Source organism: Stegodyphus dumicola, chromosome 8, assembly GCF_044657685.1.
Source record: "Stegodyphus dumicola isolate Sdum_Otavi_A_Nest chromosome 8, ASM4465768v1".
Classification (NCBI taxonomy): domain Eukaryota; kingdom Metazoa; phylum Arthropoda; class Arachnida; order Araneae; family Eresidae; genus Stegodyphus; species Stegodyphus dumicola.
Genome location: NC_140775.1, coordinates 42263286 through 42284296, shown reverse-complemented (window position 1 = coordinate 42284296; position 21011 = coordinate 42263286). Strand labels below are relative to the sequence as shown.

Here is a 21011-nt window from a genome sequence, read left to right as displayed (position 1 = left end):
TTGCTAGGAAAATTAATGTAGTTATATTAGAATTACTGCTTGATTATTTTCTGGCATATCTACTATGGGCCATTAGTATAAAAAAGGAATGAATTACATGGATTGAAATTATTTGCTAAATATGGTTGATGTCTTGTGTGTGAAAGGTGTATTTTTATATTTTAATTTTTTTCTAGTCACAATCGAGGAATTGAGACTCATGATGCTATAACATTGTATATATAACCTGAAAAACAGAGGTAAAAGCTTTGAAAAGATTATTGTAATAAACTTTCAAGGTTGCCTGTTACCTCCTGACCTTCACTGACAATACATATCTCCTCACATGGAAAAAGTAACATTCGTGCGTTCCATTCATTCATGGAAACGTTTCATGCATTACCACATGGTCCCTTTTGGAAGACATTGTGCTACATGTTGCTGATTAATTGGATATAGTTAGCTATTGAATCACTGCTGCTGGACCTGCATAACAGAACCCTAGCAATAATACTGGTGTAACTGTAGTTACTTTTATTATAAAACATATAAAAAAGTTGTGTATGCAGTGTGTGGGAAAGAAAAGAGGGGAAAACAACAACATATATATCCGAAATTAATAATTATTTTGTCATGGTTTATATAACTGGAAAGAAGAATTTAAAAAAATTTAATAAACATCTATGTGAGCTATTTGTAGCTCGGGCTGTGTTTGGCAGCAATCCATGTCACTCCACAAGTTCGAAAGCATTACTGATACAACCTAGTCGTATGTGTCCGCAATTTGGGACATGCAAATTTAAAATGGTCAAGTCTGTCCACGCCTATCTTTCCCACAAATTTTTTAGTTCTGCTTTCCAGCTGTGTAAAGGCCACAGTGCAATGAAGACATTGATTAAGACACAATAACACGCCGAATAAATACTGATTCAGAAGTCAAACAACAACATTTTTGCGGTTTTGCAGCTGAAGATGATGGTTCGGTAAAACCATCGAAACTAGTCCTGTGAAAATTTTGTGAATTAACGCTGATTTTTGTTGTTTGACTTCTGAATCAGAAGACATTGATTTCGGATATATGTGTCGTTCTTTTTCTACCACTTCTTTCTACGGTGTCCTGTATTTTCTTTGTGAATTTTAGGATAAGGAATAAACTCGAAAGCAAATTTTTCTAATTCAAAAGTTTTTTTTTTTTTTTTTTTTTTTTTTTTTCCTCCTATAATTCTAGCCTTTGAGAACATGTGAATCTTCAGATTGTTTCATTTTCATGCATTACCACATGGTCCATTTTAGAAGCAACTATAATCATATAGTCAGGTTAAGGATCCAACCATGCTTTGAGGATATGGAGGAAATCCGTAACTAGAATGCTGGATATGACTGAAGCTGTTATTGAAATTGGAACTACTTGAGGCAGGAGCAGTGTGTGAAGCATATGAATTATGTCCAGATAAATTTTCATGGTCCATATAAGATGTAAGTGGTGCTATTTGTTGGATGGAACTGTAATTCATATAATCCCGACTACCGTAAGATCTGTCTTCTGATGGTGATTGGCACTTTTTCTTTCTGGTCCTTGAGGATATCTTCCGATTTCTTGTTTGTATACCATCTTTCTTCAATGTTATAGGCCGTCTCGTCTGAAAATAAGAGTGAAATTGAAATCTAAGTTCAATTTTAACATAATGAAGGGTACATTTCATTCAAAATATGATGAGAGAATATGGTGATACAATCTGATTCATTTTATTTCCTTTATTCATCAAAAATATAGTTTTAAAAATTTTGGTAGGTAACAGTTGTGTTTATCAATATATTTTTTACAGTTAGGTAAGAAAAATCTTGGTGCAATTTGAAAAATTAATCTTCTTAATTATTGAGACACTAGCTGAACTACCCGACGTTGCCAGTGCTTTACGCAGATTGAGAGGCCTTCGTTTATGGAAATGGAAATCTTTTTTTTTTTTTTTTTTTTACCGAAATTTCAGTTAGACGGTGATTTTGATTCAAGCTGAATTGTGCAAAATTTTACCAAGCTCGAATAAAACCGTAGATGTTACTTAAATATCTCAAAGTTTGAAGGTACACTGTGTTTTTTGTTTGTGCGACAGGTTCGTAAATAAACTATCCGACATGCTCCTCTTGAACAAGTCACGTATGACTGGCCATGTGAAAATTATGGCGTTTCCAAGTTACATGATGCTTTTAAGTTAATACCCGCTACACAAAGTGATTGCACTTGTGCTTTGTTCATAAATATAGCTAACGCAAGCCGAACAGGAAATTGCAGTTGCTTCAAATCGAAGGGCTATTTGAATCTCTGAGTATGAAAGGAACGCATGAAATAAATACATCTTCAACTGCGGCATACTCTGGGATTATTGAGGCCTATATTACGTTCGTCAATAGATTCTTCATGATGAGCCTTGTTCCATTGCACAGGAGGGTGATGTTACATAGGGGATCCTTTATTTAAATTGAGCTAGTGTGGGGGTTATTCTTAGGGCTCAAAGCATATTTAAAAATTCTGTAGCATCAGCATGGCAACATTGCAAACATATCACACTGTGGCATTGTAGGTATTGCTTAATGTCTGCTTTTTGCAACTATTATGTGACATTGTATTATGATGTTAATTTGTAATCACACTGTGACGTTGATGTGGAGTCACTTTTTGACATTGGTTTGAAGTCACACTGGGACCTTGATGCAGAGTTTTCCTGCGACGTTGTTGTGAAGTCACACCACGACAGTGATGTAACGTCACATTGCGACCTTTGTATAAAGTGACATGAATGGACTTGAAAAGTGGCATGAATGTACATGTAAAGTGGCATGAATGTAATGTCACTAAAGATGTGAATGAATGTCACGCAACATTGCATTACTTTTTAAATGACTAGTGCAATATTGCATTACTCCTATTTTAGAAAATTCCTTCAGTAAAGCAGAAAACTAAAATGTTTTATTAATTAATTAAGAAGTTATACTCTTCACGGTATTAAAATAATTCCGTAATATTCGAAATTTTTTAAATTATTGAAATATTCATTATAATCGTTAAATTTTCTCATCGTATTAAGGTTCTATTTCATCTTATTTAGGTTATATTATTGTGATCCGTTTAAACTTTATTATACATCTGTATAAAACATTGCCTGCAAATACAGAATGTATTATATATTTATAGTCATTTCTATATAAATACTACTAAGCGTAATACTTTTGACTTTTTTTTATTTCTTAAAAATTTTTAAATTGTATTAAAAATCTGAGTTCTTATTATAGCTTGTTAAAAATTTAACTATATTGCATAATGTAACACCTTTCCTCCCGCTTCTAAATAGAAATATTTTTAAAAAAATTCTATTTGGCCAAATTTTTTTTTTTTTTTAATTGTTTGGCTTATTTTTTCTTCTCTTTTCCTTGATTTTTCTTCCAGAAAAAGAACTGAATTATTAGATTTGACAATTATGTGAAAGAAAAACCGATTTAGTACTATATTTATAGGATATTTACCTATTTGAATATTTTCTTTTATAATGAAAACCTTTTGTAAACCAACACAATCTTAATTTTCAAATTTGCGATTTGTTGCTTAATCAGTGAATCGGAAACCAAATTACAGAAAATTCCTTTTAGTTTTATAAAACGTGCATTCTGTTTCACCATTCTCAATTGATAAATTGCAATTTTATGCAATATTTAAACTATATTAATTACTTACACTGCAGAGCTTCACTATACCTAAATGATTATACTAATTAAAAATGTATAATTTGTTTCATTAGCTTATTATATTAAATATTCTGCATTTCCTAAGCGAATTTTGCTACTCACTTCACAGTAAAAGTTTAAATTTGATACAGTTTCACACAGTTTATTATTCAAATACATAACAAATTTGCATAAAATTAATAATTCAAGTTCATAAAACAGTTACTGTTACCAAAGCTGAATTACCAAAATCCGTATTTCTTGGTTTTGAGAGTATACACGATAGTATAAGCAAGGCTTAAATACTATTAGTAACTCATATGGTAAACTGAAAGAAACTCAGTATATGATAAACTTCATGGGATCCATATTTTAAGCAACACCGTACGATGATTAAACACTTACTGTAAGACAGAGTAAGTAATTACTAAACAAAGATTCTACAAAAAGCACATTAAATAAAATCATAGAAGGCTAAATTATGCATCACATAAATTAATAAAAACTACAAAAATACATCCAAACCAAAGTACAAACAAACACAAGCATTCATATAAATTACATCATCCGCTGTTAATTGGTAATGCTAATTGGTAGCAGGTGCCAGTCCTGGGAAAGCTAAGAATATCTGTAGCCACAGTGTCTCTCTGAAATAAGGGCACTTAAAAATCTGTGACTATGAAAATTCTGCCGAGAGATAGCTGGGAGTGCAAGATGCCTGAATTACCTTCCAAGATACTCAGAGTTAAAACTAAGATGGAGTCTGATAGTCCACGTGTACTTTGCCGTAATAGAATAATTCAGTCCGTGCAATAGCAAAAAGTATCATTATTTAACATTTTTCTGACTACTTTTCCATTCTCCTAGTACTAATAAAGAAAGAATTTTCTTTATTTTGCTTCATTCTTATTTGGTGCAGGGTATTGATAATTTTTTAACTCGGGGGCTTTTTCTCACTGTCTAAAATATGCATTAAGACAGTGAAAAGGCTATATATTTTGAATTAATTTTAATATTAGCAATAAAACTGAATAATAATCATATTCGACTGTTTCTATGTGCATTATTTCCCAGCTGTCATGTCTGGATAGAACACAGTTTCAAATATTGCATAATATTGCCTAAAACATGTAACAATTTTACAGTCCCATGAATAACAAATATAACAATAAAAGTTGGAAGTCTCTCGAATAGCATATTTGCAAGAAGGTCGAACAACCTTGAACTCCAGCATGATTTAAACAAAATACACTCGATTTTCTTGATAGAATGATATCTGTTAAAATTAAGCGTTAAATGCCTACAGATAATTTTGAAGGGGGAGAGAAAAAAAGTTCAACTCAAAGTATTCAAACTTCACTGTAGCGAACAGGATATAAGGAAAAAATATGTGTTATTTTATAGGGCTTTATAGTAAAGCTCTAAATGTATCAAAATAATATATTACTAACTTAATGGGATATCTTCGAATAAATGTTTTTGTTTATAATTTTAAGACTGCTGCGAATTTTAACTGAAAAATAACTAATCTTTAAATCATCCATGTTTATAGGATGTCATAATTCAAATTCCATCTACGTTAGGATAGCGAAAAACGCATTCACATTACTGTTTCTTTAGTCCCAAGTAGTCCCTGTAATGGACAAAGAGCAAAATAAACGAAGAGTTTAATATCATGCATTATAGGCCTATTATGTTAAGCTGGCGCATCAGTTTCATGTAAAGCTCAGAGAGAGCTAAATGACGTCATTCCAATTTACAGTTATGACTACAAGTCTCTTTACAATGTTAAGCGCCCTTTGGCCATTCTGAATAATCATCTATAAAATGCGTTATATAGATACGCTTCATTGCTTAATTTATATTCTTCTTGTATTATGTATGTTTCTGCATTATATTTTTATTTTTATTCTCCATTGTAAAAAAAATCTCTTCTTTTGCTGTGCTTAGATATAAATTGTTTATTTCGTTTGAAATAACAATTGATCCTTCTCACCAGGGTTGTTGAGTCGGAATCGAAGTTGGGCAGATTTTGGGATAAAAGAAGTCGGAGCTGGAGTCCCTAAAAACACGTCGACTCCAGTTTTTGTTGGACAGCTTGAATTTGAAATGAAATTAAAGTGAATTGAAAGCAAACTGAGTTATTATTTTTTATGGACTAATAAATAGTTATTTCCTATTTTATTGACATATTAATAAATAAATATAAGGGAGGAAAATGGATGTAAATTTGCAATCATTGGATTAAACTGATTCATTTAGTTACAAATCTCATTGGTAAATTTAGGTAAGCAGCAATAGCAACAAGAACTCCCGAAATTGATACTATTCTTTTGAAGTGAGCAGGAAAAGGAGCAATTATTGATCAAGCAACGCGATGGGGAAATACATATTTCATGACATAGAGGTTGTTATAATTAGCGTTTTTAAAAGATGTAGATAACCCTAATGTTTCACTAACAGAAAAACTGTAGAATGATCTTGTTCTTTCTGAAATGGGGAGGATTACTGCAGAAGGAATCATTTCTTCAACGAAGAAAAGAGAAACTAATTTGCTAGGCAATCAAATCAGGATAGTCAAGCAGCAGACATTGCAAATGAGTGTCAGTCATCCTTTTCCAGTGATGAATTAGATTTGGATAGTATTGAAAAGGCTAAGGCAAAGCAAATGAAAATTAAGAACCAAGAGCGTTTAGATATAAAAATGAAAAGATATAAACACGATTTCTATGCAGCCTTTGAAGAGATAGAGAAATATGATTGCTCCTAAAAACTCCCTTTTTTAGAACTTATAAAATTCTATCCTGAAAACTTAAAAGAAGTAGCCCTAACAGTAACAGCTCTTCCTCAAGTAGTTTAAAAAGACTCTTCTCAGCTCTGAAGTTTATCAAATTGGATCCACGGTCCTCTAACAAAGAAGATTTTGTCGAAGCTATACTGTTTCTTAGGAATTACTAATGCCAGTTTTTCCATTTTATAATAAATATAAATAATTTGGTATGCCATCTTCTTTTTTTTTTTTTTTTTTTTTTTTTCTGTAGCATCTATTACTTCTTTTATGTTAAAAAATTAAGTTACTTGTGTTATAACCACGTGCAGTGCTGATAAGGACCACGTGTTTCTAAGACTTCTTCCCCTTTATTTTTCTTCTTTCTAGTTATTTCTTTCTCCTGATGAGGAGGGACCTTTAGCTGCCCTCGAAATGGATTGAGTGTTTCAATATACTTACGCTAAATACAAGGTTGCTTTTACGATTTTGATTGTCACATTAGCGTGTTTCTCTTCTAGTCTAGTTTGTGCTATCAACTGGTATTTTCGAGAATATTTTACTGTTGATTGTTTTACCACGTGCACCATTTTATTTCTTCTTTCCACGTGGCTATCTTAGTTTTTCGGATTTGGTTTATGCTATCAACCGACATTTTCGAGGAAATTCTACTTTATATCGGTTTACCACGTGCACGAGTTTGACTTTCATTGCTTCTTTCCACTTGGCTATTTGTTTTCAGTATTGGATGTTTCTCTCCTTTTGAAATGTTTTTGTCAGATTTTGATGAAAATTGTCTTCATTATTTATTGGTGTTTTTTCATGTTATAAGTAATTCCTTTTTTGGACTTTCGGAATTATATTTCTTTTGTTCACTTGTTTCTTGCTTGTACCCTTTTCACAATATGTCCACTGACAGGGACCGATTTTATAAGTTACGCCTTAAGCGTACGAAATTCTTGAATCATCTACAGTTTCTACTTAAATGCAAACATCAAAATATCATTCCCAAATTTATAGATGTGAAATGTAGCCTTAAAGCTTCCGTTCACGTTTCAAAAATTTTGCATAGATTCAAATTGGCACTTCTGCGTCATATTATAAGGAACACGAGCAAACGTTTATCTAAAATTGAATTTGAATTATATTACCTCCATTTAAAAATTGCTAATTCAACTGAAAATTTTTCCTCATTTAAACATACATCCTGGTCTAGAACCGATACCGTTTGTCAACGGCATAAAAATGTGCTTATTTCTAAATTCCTTAAGCTCACACACCAGTCGGATAGTCCCACCTATCTAGCTGATCTTCCCACTGTAAACGTTAACCCCATCGTTAATATCTCCAATAGGAATCTTTCGGAGGATCACTATAAAGTATTAAAATATAATTTCAACTTTTCAAATGCATCTAAACCTTCAATTCCTCAAATCATCGCCCCTATAGAGAAAGCCTTTAAATTCTCCAAAATTTCGGAAACGCAGAAGGATACAATCCGCCACCTAATTACTCATAACGTTAATTTTAACTACAAATCTTCGGGTTCTTAGCAAAAAGAAAAATGAGATCTTACGTGAAATTCATTCTGATACTAATATCATTATCTCTAAAGCTGATAAGGGCGGACAGATTGTTGTTATGGACAAACACACATGTATTACTGGAGTCTCTAAACTGATAAATGAAGACCCATACTGCTCGATCCCTAAAGATCCTTCAACTTCGGACCTCACGAAAGTTAAAAGTGCTATCAAATCTTCTCATATTCTGCCAAACCAGTTGAAGAAATCACTTATTCCACCTATTACTAATTGCGCTAGGCTTTATGCTCTCCCAAAAGTCCACAAAACCGGTATTCCTTTTCGACCAATTTTTTTCCAACATAGGTACTGTTTCATATCCTTTGGCCAAATATTTAGTTTCCAGATTTTCTCCTCTACTTGCTAACAATATTTCCACTGTAAGAAATTCTGTTGAAGTCATTGATAAACTTGAAAATATTTCTCCACTTCGTTCCATTATGGTTTCATTTGATGTCAAATCACTGTTTACTAATGTTCCGGTCGAAGGAGCACTAAATTGTCTTGAAACTAGGCTTCGGGAATTTCACTTCACACATACTGAAATTAATGAGTTGGTTTCGCTTACTAAAGTCTCTCTAAGTCAAACCTACTTTGTTTTCCAAAATGCATATTTTCGTCAAGTTGAAGGATTGGCTATGGGTAATCCTCTCAGTCCGGTACTTGCTGACATTTATATGCACTATTTTGAGATGAAATTATTTGATAAACTATTTTTTCGTCTTTGGATACGGTATGTTGACGACACTTTCGCACTTTTTGACGGTTATAAAGAGGATTTATCCGAGATTCTATCTATTATGAATTCAATTGATCCAGCCATCCAATTCACTCTTGAAATTGAATCCAACAATTCTCTCCCCTTACTTGATATTCTTATAATCCGCAATGAAACTGATTTTAGCACCACTGTGTACCGTAAACCCTTTGCAGTTTGTTTACCACCCCATGCCAAGTCATGCCACCCTGTTAAGCAAAAAAATGGCTTCTTTTTACTATTATGTATTCCGCGCGCTTAAAGTTTGTTCCTCTGAATCTTTGCTTACCAATGAACTTAATTATTCGAGAGCAGTTGCGATTGACCGTGGATTTTCTCCCGTGATTATTGATAAAGCCGTTAAAAATTTTCTGATTCCCATCAAAGAAGACATTCCACTGTTAGAAATAATATTAATGACCTTGTCGTGCTTCCATTTTATCCTTCTGTTAGCTATAAAATTGCACGGATTCTCCAGAAATTCAATTTTCAAGTCGGTTTCTTCCCTATTAATAAAATTCACCCCTCGATTCTAAAAGATTGCGTTTCTGTCTTGAATTCTTGGGGAATTTATAGTATATCGTGTCAGTGTGGTTTATGATATATTGGCCAAACAAAAAGAGCGTTGAAGTTTCATATCAAGGAACATGAATCTTATGTCAGAAGAGGCGAAATTAACAAGTCTTCAACAGCGTATCATAGTTGGACATTTAACCATAATTTTGACTTTGGGTCTACAAAAATTATCCAAAAGGCTTCTTTCCATAGGTGAACTGGATTTTCTTGAGGCTTTTCATATTAACAAAGATTTAGCAGGTTTAGTTAATGATTTGAAGTCTAATCCAGTCCTTCCTAATGCCTTTAAAATTCTACTATCTTAATTCAGTTATTTTTGCCGATAGATGGCGTTACCTCCTCGCGTTTGGTAATACCAGAGGGTATAAATTTGTTCAGTTGTTGCTTTCTATTATTCGAAGTTCAGATTTTGAGCGTGAAGGTGCAGTTGCCCCTCGCTCCCTATTTTTAACTTCGCTAATTTTTCTTGTCCTTTGTGTTACATGTTTGATCAGATAGCCTGGCTCAGTAAAAGTAGGCGGCCAGTGTAACTCTGATTAAAAATCCGGCTATAACCACGTGCAGTGCTGATAAGGATCACGTGTTTCTGAGACTCCTTCCCCTTTATTTTTCTTCTTTCAAGGTATTTCTTTCTCCTGATGAGGAGGGACCTTTAGCTGCCCTCGACATCGATTGAGTGTTTCAATATACTTACGCTAAATACAAGGTTGTTTTTACAATTTTGATTGTCACATTAACGTGTTTCTCTTTTAGTCTACTTATTTGTGGATGTTTATTTAACCAAATCCTCTGATCGGTTCATGTATTTGTCTATCATCTGTTAATTTAATTGAATTTTCGAAAAATGTGTTACCAGTTAGTTAAATCGCACAGAATTTGATTATCTCAAATTTTTAACATCATCTTATAATACATGTGCTTCTAGGCACACACTAAAAAAATAGAGTTTTTTTATTTGAAATTTGGCGTATTTATTATAAGCGATAATAGCGAAAAAAAGCGATAATAGCGATGGTTTACGCATTCTGTTAAAATTATTTGAAAGTATGAACGATGACTTTTTTCCCGCTTATGGATAATGAAAAAAAGGAAAGGAATATAAGTTGCTATAAATTAAGAATTTCGATAAATGAATTATTCTTGGCGCAAACTGAAAAAAATCCGCCAAGATAAATTTTTAAATTTCTCACCAAAAATTACAAAATTTAATATCTAGGCATATTGAGTCGTAGAATCGAAATATAGAAAAAACTGGTATGTTATTTCAGAAAAAGTCTGTGTGTGTGTGTGATTACGGCAAAGCCTCGAGGGCTATCTGCCTAAGGGGAGGAATGCCTTCGTGGAGGGCTTTCCAAGGGAAAGTGGTTCGTATACACGTTACATACGGGGAAAACCACGAAAACGCCCATGCAGCCAGTCCGTTCGCGGGACCGAACTACCAGTGTTCAGCGACTTTACCTCTCGGCCGCTGGTAGGCCAGGGAAAAAAAAAAGTTCGATTTTGTATCAAAATACAATGTGTTATTGCAATTGCTATATATAAATCTAATATATACCCTAAGTTGCGCTTTCGAGACATGAAAAAGACAATTTGAATTTCGTGAATCAGCCCAATAGAACGGAAGATATTGAGCTGTTCTCCCCCTCCCCGCAGTGTACCAGAGATAGCGTTGCTAATGACACTGATAAACTAATATAAATGCTCCCCAAAATTAAAGTTATAGAAGTATTACATAAAAAATAAAATTTATTTGGATGTGATGTACAGCATTCTGTGTTCTATGAAAGGCATTTTAAATTTCCAAGCATTCATGACGATGATTGAGGCATTTTCCTAAACTTGGGATAAATTTCTTAATGTTTATTTCATAAATGTGAAGTTCTGATGCTGAACCACCATGCTATTCCAGGTTTTTATCTTTCTTGCTCTGAAATCTTAAGCCAAAATTGAAAACTGTATTCCTGTAAGCAAGAAACACCATTGTCTACGGATGTAAAATTTGAAGACCAAAAAGAATTTAATACAATTTGATGCCAGCTTCGGATCACACAATGCACAGAAAGTGTGAAGTTCACAATTTTAGGAAGCTTGGGGTCCTAAGACAATGTTTTGCTCACATACACAATCAAGACATACGATAGAGCTCCTACTGAAATGTTTGCCAAATCAAAGCAAGCGTAATTTGGAAAAGTAAATTACCTTTCGTTAGCAGCACAGGGCAAAGACGTCTACTTGGTAAATGTTGGTAAACGATGGCTATTGTGTTTCGGGATAAAAAAATGTATGTTGTTAGTCGATTTACTCGAAAGAAATTAATGCAATTGCATATCATGCAACACTAAAAAAGTTGCATCACATGTCATCGTCATGGGTGGCTGATGAAAGCTGTATTACCTTTCCATGATAACACTATAGAGACATTAGGTTTTTTTTTTTTTAAAAAAAAAAAAAAGCAGAAAGACGTGAAAAATGTGCAATGCCCTCGCTGGGACTCGAACCTGGACCTCTCAAGTACGTGCCAAGTATGCTACCGTTACACCACGAAGGCATGCAGAAAGGAGGGCGAAAATACCTTGTAACACTTATCCTGAAAAGGCTTCTAATAGGAATAATTCTTGAAAAATTTCCAAATAAATACTTTGCACTAATTCCCCGTACAGTTCTAAATAATTTTACCCCTTCCAGCTCTGAAGGAATACCTAGTTACCCACTTTCAGCGTGACCAGAATGTCAAAACAATTTTGGTATTATTGCTCCTTGTCTAGAACATCATAATTTATCAGATACTTTTTATTGTTAGTCTCATAAAATGATGAGCAATAAAATAACCCTCTTCACGCTTAGGCAAATGCCTGTATCTTCATAAAAACTGCATTAAAAATTAAGCTAATGTTCATAAAACTTAATAGACATTACACTACATTTAAATAAATTTTGTCAAAGTAATATTTCTTGGAAAATTACTTTTGGACTGTTGTTAAGTGCAACAGTGTGATGCTTTTGTGTTATACTAGAACTAGTATTTAACTTACGTTATGCAACTTGAAATAAAGACCACAAGCATTGCAAACTGGTTCTCCATGATGATTTCTCCGCCAAAGTGTTGTTGCTGTTGTCTTACAGTTGGCGCAGCTATTTCCAGTCCTTTTTATCGAAGTCTAAATAAACAAAATATAACTAAGTCATACAGGGTAATATTTTTAGCTAAAAATAAGCATTTGCGGTGTTTTTCCAATAGTTATGCAATCTCAGGAAAGTTTTATTACGAATTAGGTCTAAATATTGTCACTCACAGTAAAAACATGTCTTTCTGAAGATCTGAAAAATGTCCAACAGTTGTATCAGTTGGGATTTTTGTTCTTTCCAACAGATAAACATAATATATTTGAATACATGGTATTAAGCAATCTTAAAATGAAGAATTACAGCAATTTAATGAATACATCTTAAAACTAGAAATAATGTTTTTCTAGCATGGAAAAACATATTCAGCTGCTCGTTGAAATATAAAGACTCTGAAATTTCATAAATATTGCACTAATTTCAACATAACACACATTTAAATATAAACGCTGGCAAATTTAATAACGGCTTCCTTTAGTATAAATGAATATACTAATATAAGTATAAAGTGCTGAATAATTATAGTAAACATAAATTTTAAAGAACTAAATATATTCTGGAAATCATAGTCTCTCTTCTCTTGATCTGCTCTTATAATGTATATATATAATATAAATTATAAAATACTCATTATGCTTATTATTTGTTCATCAAGGAAAAAAGAAGCCATAGTTTAATTTTAGGCATACTGTTGAATTGTGGTGTCTATAAACAATAACTTTCCCGGTAAACTGCTGATGAATATTAAGTAAAATAACAAATACATTTTCCCGACATTTTCATGTATATTGTTATATTAAGTACCGATCTTCGCGTAAAACTGATATGCGTTGCAATATCTCATTTATTTGTTGGGTAAGCATAGACGTTATACCTTTGATAAAATAGTAATAGATTCCAAGTATAATTATAGAGATAGTTTGAATATTAGGTACTCTTCTATTATCGGAACCGGATTCAGGAATGCATGCATGCACTTGTATATGTATGTGTATACACACACACATACATTCATACGTACATATACATTGGCATACATGAACACAATAATTCACACATACATGCATTGATAAAAGATTCGAATATAACTATGGATTTAATATGAAAAATCACTTTAATTGCAGATATTTACAAAATTTAGAAGCAATATATTTACAAAAACGATAGAGCTTATTTACAAAATAAAAACAGCTTAAAAAAAAAAAGTTGAATTGTAGCTGGTATTACTCAAGCAATCACCCTTCTTGTAATTTGTAGGATGCCTATAAATGGCAACGAAAGTTATAAATCAAGTCTATTGGGAATTTCAACACGTCGACCAGCTCTAGTGACAAAATCTTGGACTTTGGGTGACAAAGCATCATTTTCACTGGAATCTGAATCATTAGCTACAGGGCGTAGAAGCACTTTCATCTTGTTGAGCAATGAATGGTAACTTGTTTGAACTGTTGATTTCTAATGTCTCTGGAATGGTCTCAACTTCTTTCCATCAGCTGTTCTCACTCTGGCGACTCTTGAGTGCTCATCTGCACCAGAAAAGACTTCAGTAACGACGCTCGCCATCAGTTTCTATGAGAAAGACTTCCCCAACTTTTAAAAATCCTTCACGGCTCTTACCTTTTTGAATCAGCATTGCTAAATATTAATTCCGAAATCTCATTCTTAATTCCTGCCTTAATTTTTGTACAAAACGGAATCTTATATTTAGGCTTTTAACTGTCGATTTCGTCTAAATCAGTTGTTTCACTGCTAGGAATACTTTGTAAGAAACAAGCGAGAGTCAATTGCTTTCAATACATATAACTGGCCTAGAGTTTATTGTAGCTTCGTAGTCACATAGAATAGTTTCCAACTTTTCATAGTGAAGTTTTTTTTGAGCCCAAAATTCTTAGCATCTTTTTCAACATTCTAATCATGCGCTCCCACCAAGCGGCTGTTGGAGGATTAAAATTCCATTTGATTTTCTTGATAGTGGAAAATGACATGATCTCCCAATCTAAATTTCTTAGAGCACTGTTTGAACCAATGAAATTTGTACCGTTGTTAGTGTAGATTATATTTACTCCACCTCTTCTAGCAAAGAATCTTCTTAAAGCCATAATAAAAACTTCTGTAGATAGGGAATTGACTAATTCAAGGTGAAGCTGTTTGCTTCCTTTCATCCAGACTGTTCTCTAAATGGTAAGCTATAGTTGTTTCTAGTAAAAATGGAGTAGGAGTAGTACTAAATGCAAGGAATGCCGTCGCATAGGGGCCCGAAGGCTAAGGGGGCCCTTAAATGTCCTGCTGAACTATATTTACATGTTTAAACTTAAAAGACGTATTCCATTACATATATATAGAAGCTTTAATTCATTTTCCCTTGATGACTTCGGAATTAGAATTTCAATAAAAGAAGATTAATTATTATTTATATATTTTTCCCTTTTGCTTTTAATTTTTATTTTTACCCCTGTAAATGTCACAGGTAAAAAGTATAACCCATTTCTTTTCGCCAGAACGTAGATACAAAGGGCCTGCGAAATCAATCCCTGAAACTTCGAAAACTGCAGCAAAGGTGGTTAGGAAGGGGCTCAAAGGGTGATTTTGTAGACTTTGCTTTGAATCTTTTATATGAAATACAACTAAAGCTAACTTATTTCGCTAATTTATTGATCGAAATAAACCAGTAATCTTCTTTTGATAATCAGATTTCGAAGTCCAGCATGTTGTAGTTCACAATGCTTTTGCCTTACCAGTCGAGGAATAATCCCATGGCTTCCGGGCAACAATATGGGGCACTTGAAATTTTCCTCTTCCATTTCCCAAGAGAAGTCGAACAATATCATTTTCATCTCTGAATATTTTCAAGATCTGCGAATGTTTTTCAAGATTTTTTATTTTTCTTCCGGCAAAACTTTTCAGCTGATTGAACTTTTGTATAAGTCAGGTCAGTTTTTATAATTTTTTCTCTTCGTTGACAGTTTTTAATGAAACTAAGTATACAGGCAAGCATTCTAAGAATCTTCGTATATTTCAAGAAATAAAGTAATTTCTCAGTGAAGTTACTTAATCCATGCTTCACATTACTGACTATCGTTTTTCTCTCTTCCGATCCAACCAAATTTTCATCAATGACTTGTTTTTCACTTAATGGCCAGAATTATTGTGTCTTCCATAATCATTCTGGGCTTTCCCACCATTTGCTTTTCAATAAATTCTTAGCCTCACAACCTCTGGAAAGCAAATTTGCTGGGTTCTTATTTCTGTGACTTCGTTTGTAGGAAAACGTATTTCAAGAACTCTCTCTTTGGATCCAAGTTAAAGCAGCAGTTGAATCAGTCCAAAAATACGCTGTCCGTCTACTACTTGACTATATAATCTTGATAAGACCAAAGCTCCTAACAGTTTTAGTCTAGGAATTGTAATCTCTTTCGTAGGTACCACTCTTGACTTACCAGTTACTAACTTGACTGAAATCTTCTCATTAAATTCAGAACGTAAGAAAATAAAAGCAGCATAGCAGTAGTAAAATCAGCATTAACTGGCATCATAGAAACAGTGTAGACTTATTCGGCAGTCTTCAAATGGACCTAAGATGAGTCTCCGTGGAATCCTACACTCTTTCTGTAAAGATAGTTCCTTGACCTAAAAACGCATTTGATATATCTATTGGCAGTACATTGTCCCCATTAATTTTCCTTTTCCAGATGCTTTGCAGCAGTACCTTAGATATCAATGAAACAGGACATGTTATCCCACCAGAATCAATAAATATAACACAACTCTTTTAGTAATCTTTTTTTCTGGAATTTCAACCATACTGCCGAAAAAGGTTTCACCGGTTTCAGTATCCCAAGAGAGACCTGGAACTGAAATGAATCTGCCATGCTTTTTTGCTTTTTTCAGAAGTAACCCAGCCTTGTAGTTCGAATTGTGCTGAAGACATCAGCTCCTTAACTTGAGAAATAAATTTTTCTGCCTCTTCTTTAGAAATCATAATACAGTTGTCCACATAAAAAGATTCTTTGAGTTGACAAGCTGTTTGCTTCCTTTCATCCAGACTGTTCTCTAAATGGTAAGCTATAGTTGTTTCTAGTAAAAATGGAGTAGGAGTAGTACTAAATGCAAGGAATGCCGTCGCATAGGGGCCCGAAGGCTAAGGGGGCCCTTAAATGTCCTGCTGAACTATATTTACATGTTTAAACTTAAAAGACGTATTCCATTACATATATATAGAAGCTTTAATTCATTTTCCCTTGATGAGTTCGGAATTAGAATTTCAATAAAAGAAGATTAATTATTATTTATATATTTTTCCCTTTTGCTTTTAATTTTTATTTTTAGAATTTGTACTACTATAAATTCTTATTTTAATTTTGATATGTTTTGATTTTGTGTTAAACCCCTTTTACACGATTGCTAATATTAATATAGTTGAGGAATAGCCTTGATTTGACTCCAATTTACTTTTAACTTTAAAATCTTTATATAGATAATAGAATTCGTTTTCTTTAATTTTTTAATCCCTACCTACATGGTGCAGTGACGCAATTCTCTCTATGACGCAGATAGGAGGCCCTTGAAAGCATCTGAAACAGCTAAATTCAAGTGTTTGCAAAATTTTAAATTCCAGCATTCGACTATGAAATAATAACTTCATGACCTACCCCAGTTTAGGGATAGCAGTGAGCGGAAAATGGGAAAAGTTCCTTTGTATTCCTTAGTCACAAACCTAAAAATTATTAAAGGCGACCCCCTAAAGGAAAGGTTTCTCCTTTTGCAATCCCAAATCAGAAAGCGGTGGAAGTGGAAATTAATTGTAACTATTTATTATAAAGTACTTATTTTATATATTAATTTGTTTCTGTATAATTCGCATTATGATCGAATAATCAGTAGACATATTTTTTAAGTATAAATCAAAGAAGTAACTAGGATTCTGGTACTTTGGAATGAACTTTGCTATGAATGAAGTTAGGAGAAATAGTGGTATATTATTTGCAGTTCGTAATTTTCATAATATGTCATTCCGGTAGCGTTTAATTTTGTTTATACGAGGGCAATCCAAAAAAAAAGGTCTCCTATTTTTTGGGGACGTAGAGAAAGTTTTAATACGGTTGTTGGCAACACTGTTGTGAGTGGTGCCTTCTCCGCTACCACATAAGCATGCAGGCGCTTCGCTCGGATGCTCAGTCTTGGCTTGGCAGCCATTCGAAATGGAGCTCCCGATAAACGTTACCGCCAAGTGAGAAGTGGGCGCAGTTATTCGATTTTGAACTCAAAAGGCGTTAAACCGGTTGAAATTCTCCGCCTATTGACGGAAGTGTATGGACAGTCGTGCACAGGGATAAATAGAAGGGCTAGGTCATTCCTTTGTTCGACTCCTCGCCGACGCGAGCCTCATGGAGGGGGGGAATCAGAAGTAATCTGACGTGTCTCTGTTGCACCTGCTCTGATTTCGCGCCTTTAAAACTGTAGTTTCGTTCATTTGCGAGACAATTTTCTGGAGATCGCATATCCCAAATTAATGTTAATCATACATATTTGTTTTCTAATAATGCAAATATTTAAAATAATTTGTATATATATATAGTTTTAGTCAGTTTTCCTTTTAAATTCTATATTTAAAGTATCCTTTATGTAATATGGCTTCTTGTGCTGTAGCAATGTGCCGTAACACTTATAGAAATACGAAAGGAAGAGATATTGTATTTCATGCTTTCCCAAAGGATAATTTGCTTTTGACGAAAGAATGGATACATAAATGTCGAAGACAAGATTCTATTAATGTGAAAAACGCAAGAATTTGCAGCGAACATTTTCTGTGCAGTGATTATGAAGATGACATGAGAAATCGCTTGCTTGGATTGCCGCAAAAGAAACTGTTGAAATGCAATGCTGTGCCGAAAGTAAATTTATCGTGTGCAGTAAACGAAATAACACAAAGAAATCGAAGACATTTGAAAAGAAAACTAATGCAGAGTGCTTTTGAAAGACTACACGAATTAAGCCCAAAGAAAATTTATTTTGAGGCCGAGAACGAAATTGAAGCCGACAATAATAAATCAAATGTGAATGATTTTGAAATAAAACTCACAAGTGACAATGCCCTATGTGACAATATCCCTGAGTGCCCTAAGTGTAAAGATAAACAAGAATGTATTCATAATTTGAAGAACAAAATAATATCCTTAGAAAATTGTAATAAAATATTGAAAAATAGAGAAAAGAAAGATTTTAGAATGTTTGCTCAGCGACAAAGAAGGTGGATGACATCTAGAAAGAAATTTGTATCGGAAATTCAGAAATTAAAATCCCAAACAACGAAATTTAGGAAAAAACAGAACAGATCGGAGAATTTGGAAAAACGTCTAAAGCATATTTTTACAAAGACGCAGATTAACGCATTGCTAGAAAAGAAGGAAAAAATCAGGTGGACTAGTGAAGATATTTCACGTTGCATTGTCATAAGAGCTCTGTCATCTAAAAGCTACGATTTTTGGAAAGAAAAAATGGGAATTCCTTTACCTAGCACTAGCACATTAAAGAGATGGTGCGCTAAATTTTCATGTAGTCCAGGAATTCAGAGTGATGTTCTTGCTGTAATGAAGGAAAGATGCCAATATTTGAATTCTGTAGAAAAAATATGCGTTCTCAGTTTCGACGAAATGCACATAGATTCTAAACTCTGCTATGACTCTAAACTGGACCAAATTCTCAGTCCTTTCAAAAAGCGCAGTTTGTTTTAATCAGAGGTCTCATTTCGCAGTGGAAACAACCAATATTTTTTTATTTTAACACTCCAATGAAGAAAGAACTTCTTTTTTCACTCATAAGACATATTCAATCATCTGGAGTAGAAGTGAAAGCAATAGTGTCTTATTACAGATTTCGATTAATCGTTCTCAGTTTCCAAATCCAGTATTCCAAACGAAAAAAATATGGGTTTTTGCAGATTTAGCGCACTGCCTCAAATTACTGAGAAACCACTTTTTAGATAAAGGATTTGTTCTAGAAGATGGAGCTGTTTTAAATGTTGATATTATTAAAGAGGTTTTAAATAAAGATTCAGGAGAAATTAAATTGTGTCACAAACTAAAACCAAATTATTTAATGGTCAAGGGAAACGAGAGACAAAAAGTCGCTCCAGCGAAAACATTATTTTCAAGAAGTACAGCAAAAGGTATACTCCACCTCACAGGAGATAAAAAAGCATCCGACTTCTTTGAGTTAATCGACAATTTTTTCGATATTATGAATAGTACGAAAACATACCCTCCTTCAGATAAAATACTTAAAGCAGCATTTGGATTAAATGAACATCATGAAAAACAAATTCAAGTTTTGGAATTAATGAAGAAAGTCATTGGTGGATTAAGAGTTCAGGGAAAAGCCAACTTACTGCCTTTCCAAAAAGGAATAATAATTTCAATAAATTTTCTTTTTGGCCTACACCAGGATTTGAAATCATCGTATGATGCTAAATATATTTTAACCTCTAGATTAACTCAGGATGCACTTGAAAGTCTCTTTAGTCAGATTCGAGGGCTTGGTAGGTTTAATGACCATCCATCACCTAGTGAAGTTATACGCGGCTGAAAGCAATACTCGCTAATAAGCTGCCAAATTTATCTTCAAAAGTATGCATGACTAAAGAAAGCAGAAATATTGATTCATATTTAACATCCGAAATACTTGAAAGGGCTTTGAAAACTGAGGAGGAAGATGCTTTTCCATTAAATACTATTGATGATTTGGATTTGGATTTCATAGAGGAACCTTCTCCTATGGCATGGGAATTAGAATTGAATTCCGACGGACAATTTTCGACAGCCGAAAAAGAAGCATTAACATATGTTGCAGGTTATATTGCCTATCGTGTGCGAGACAAAGACCCATGATTGTGAACAATATCTAAAAATAGTGCTGATGAACCAATATTTAATTCAGAATGGATTAAATTATTGTCCTTAGGAGGTTTGACTACACCTTCTCATTCATGGATGAATACAGTTTATGAGTTCGAAAACATATTTTGTGCAGTTCATGGTACAACTTACTATAAAGGGAAGCATGTAATTGGCTCTTTAATTAATAAGCTGGAGAAATATTATCCTGAAGTTAACAGAGAAGCAATTCGTTTATTTTGTAGAGTGAGAACTTTTATTAGAATACGTTTCTTAAATAGAAATGCATATGTTTTTTCCCAAAGAAAAGAAATGGATTGCTTCGAATGTGGCAGCCAATAAATAATGTTTCAACAACTTGTAGTTGCATTGCGACTGTACAAGTAAGCATATATAATATGTTTTGATTTGAAATATTTCTAGATGGCATTTTAGAAGTTAATAGCCTAAAGCATATTTCAAATGAGAACTAATTCTGTTAAGTTATTGTTACAGTTATTTTTATTGTATCCTCTGTTATTATTGATTCGATTTTGGGCTAGCTTAGCATTCTAGATAAAATATATATAAAGTATAACATTAAAGTAATTGGCATAAGAAGACCTGCCCACTTAACCCCC

The 21011-nt window shown here is 33.4% G+C and overlaps 1 protein-coding gene across 1 annotated transcript in view; it reads right to left on the bottom strand.

Moving 5' to 3' along the window:
• Nucleotides 1-513: 513 nt before the first annotated feature.
• LOC118195991 (GATA-binding factor 2-like) overlaps nt 514-21011 on the bottom strand; it is a 126029-nt gene continuing 105531 nt past the window's right edge. Inside the window, exons 6-7 of the mRNA XM_085821784.1 lie at nt 12412-12537; nt 514-1619 (exon numbers count right to left, since the gene is read on the bottom strand). Coding sequence (XP_085677910.1) covers nt 1293-1619; nt 12412-12537 — 453 coding nt within the window. The 3' untranslated portion in view covers nt 514-1292. The remainder of the gene's footprint in view (nt 1620-12411; nt 12538-21011) is intronic.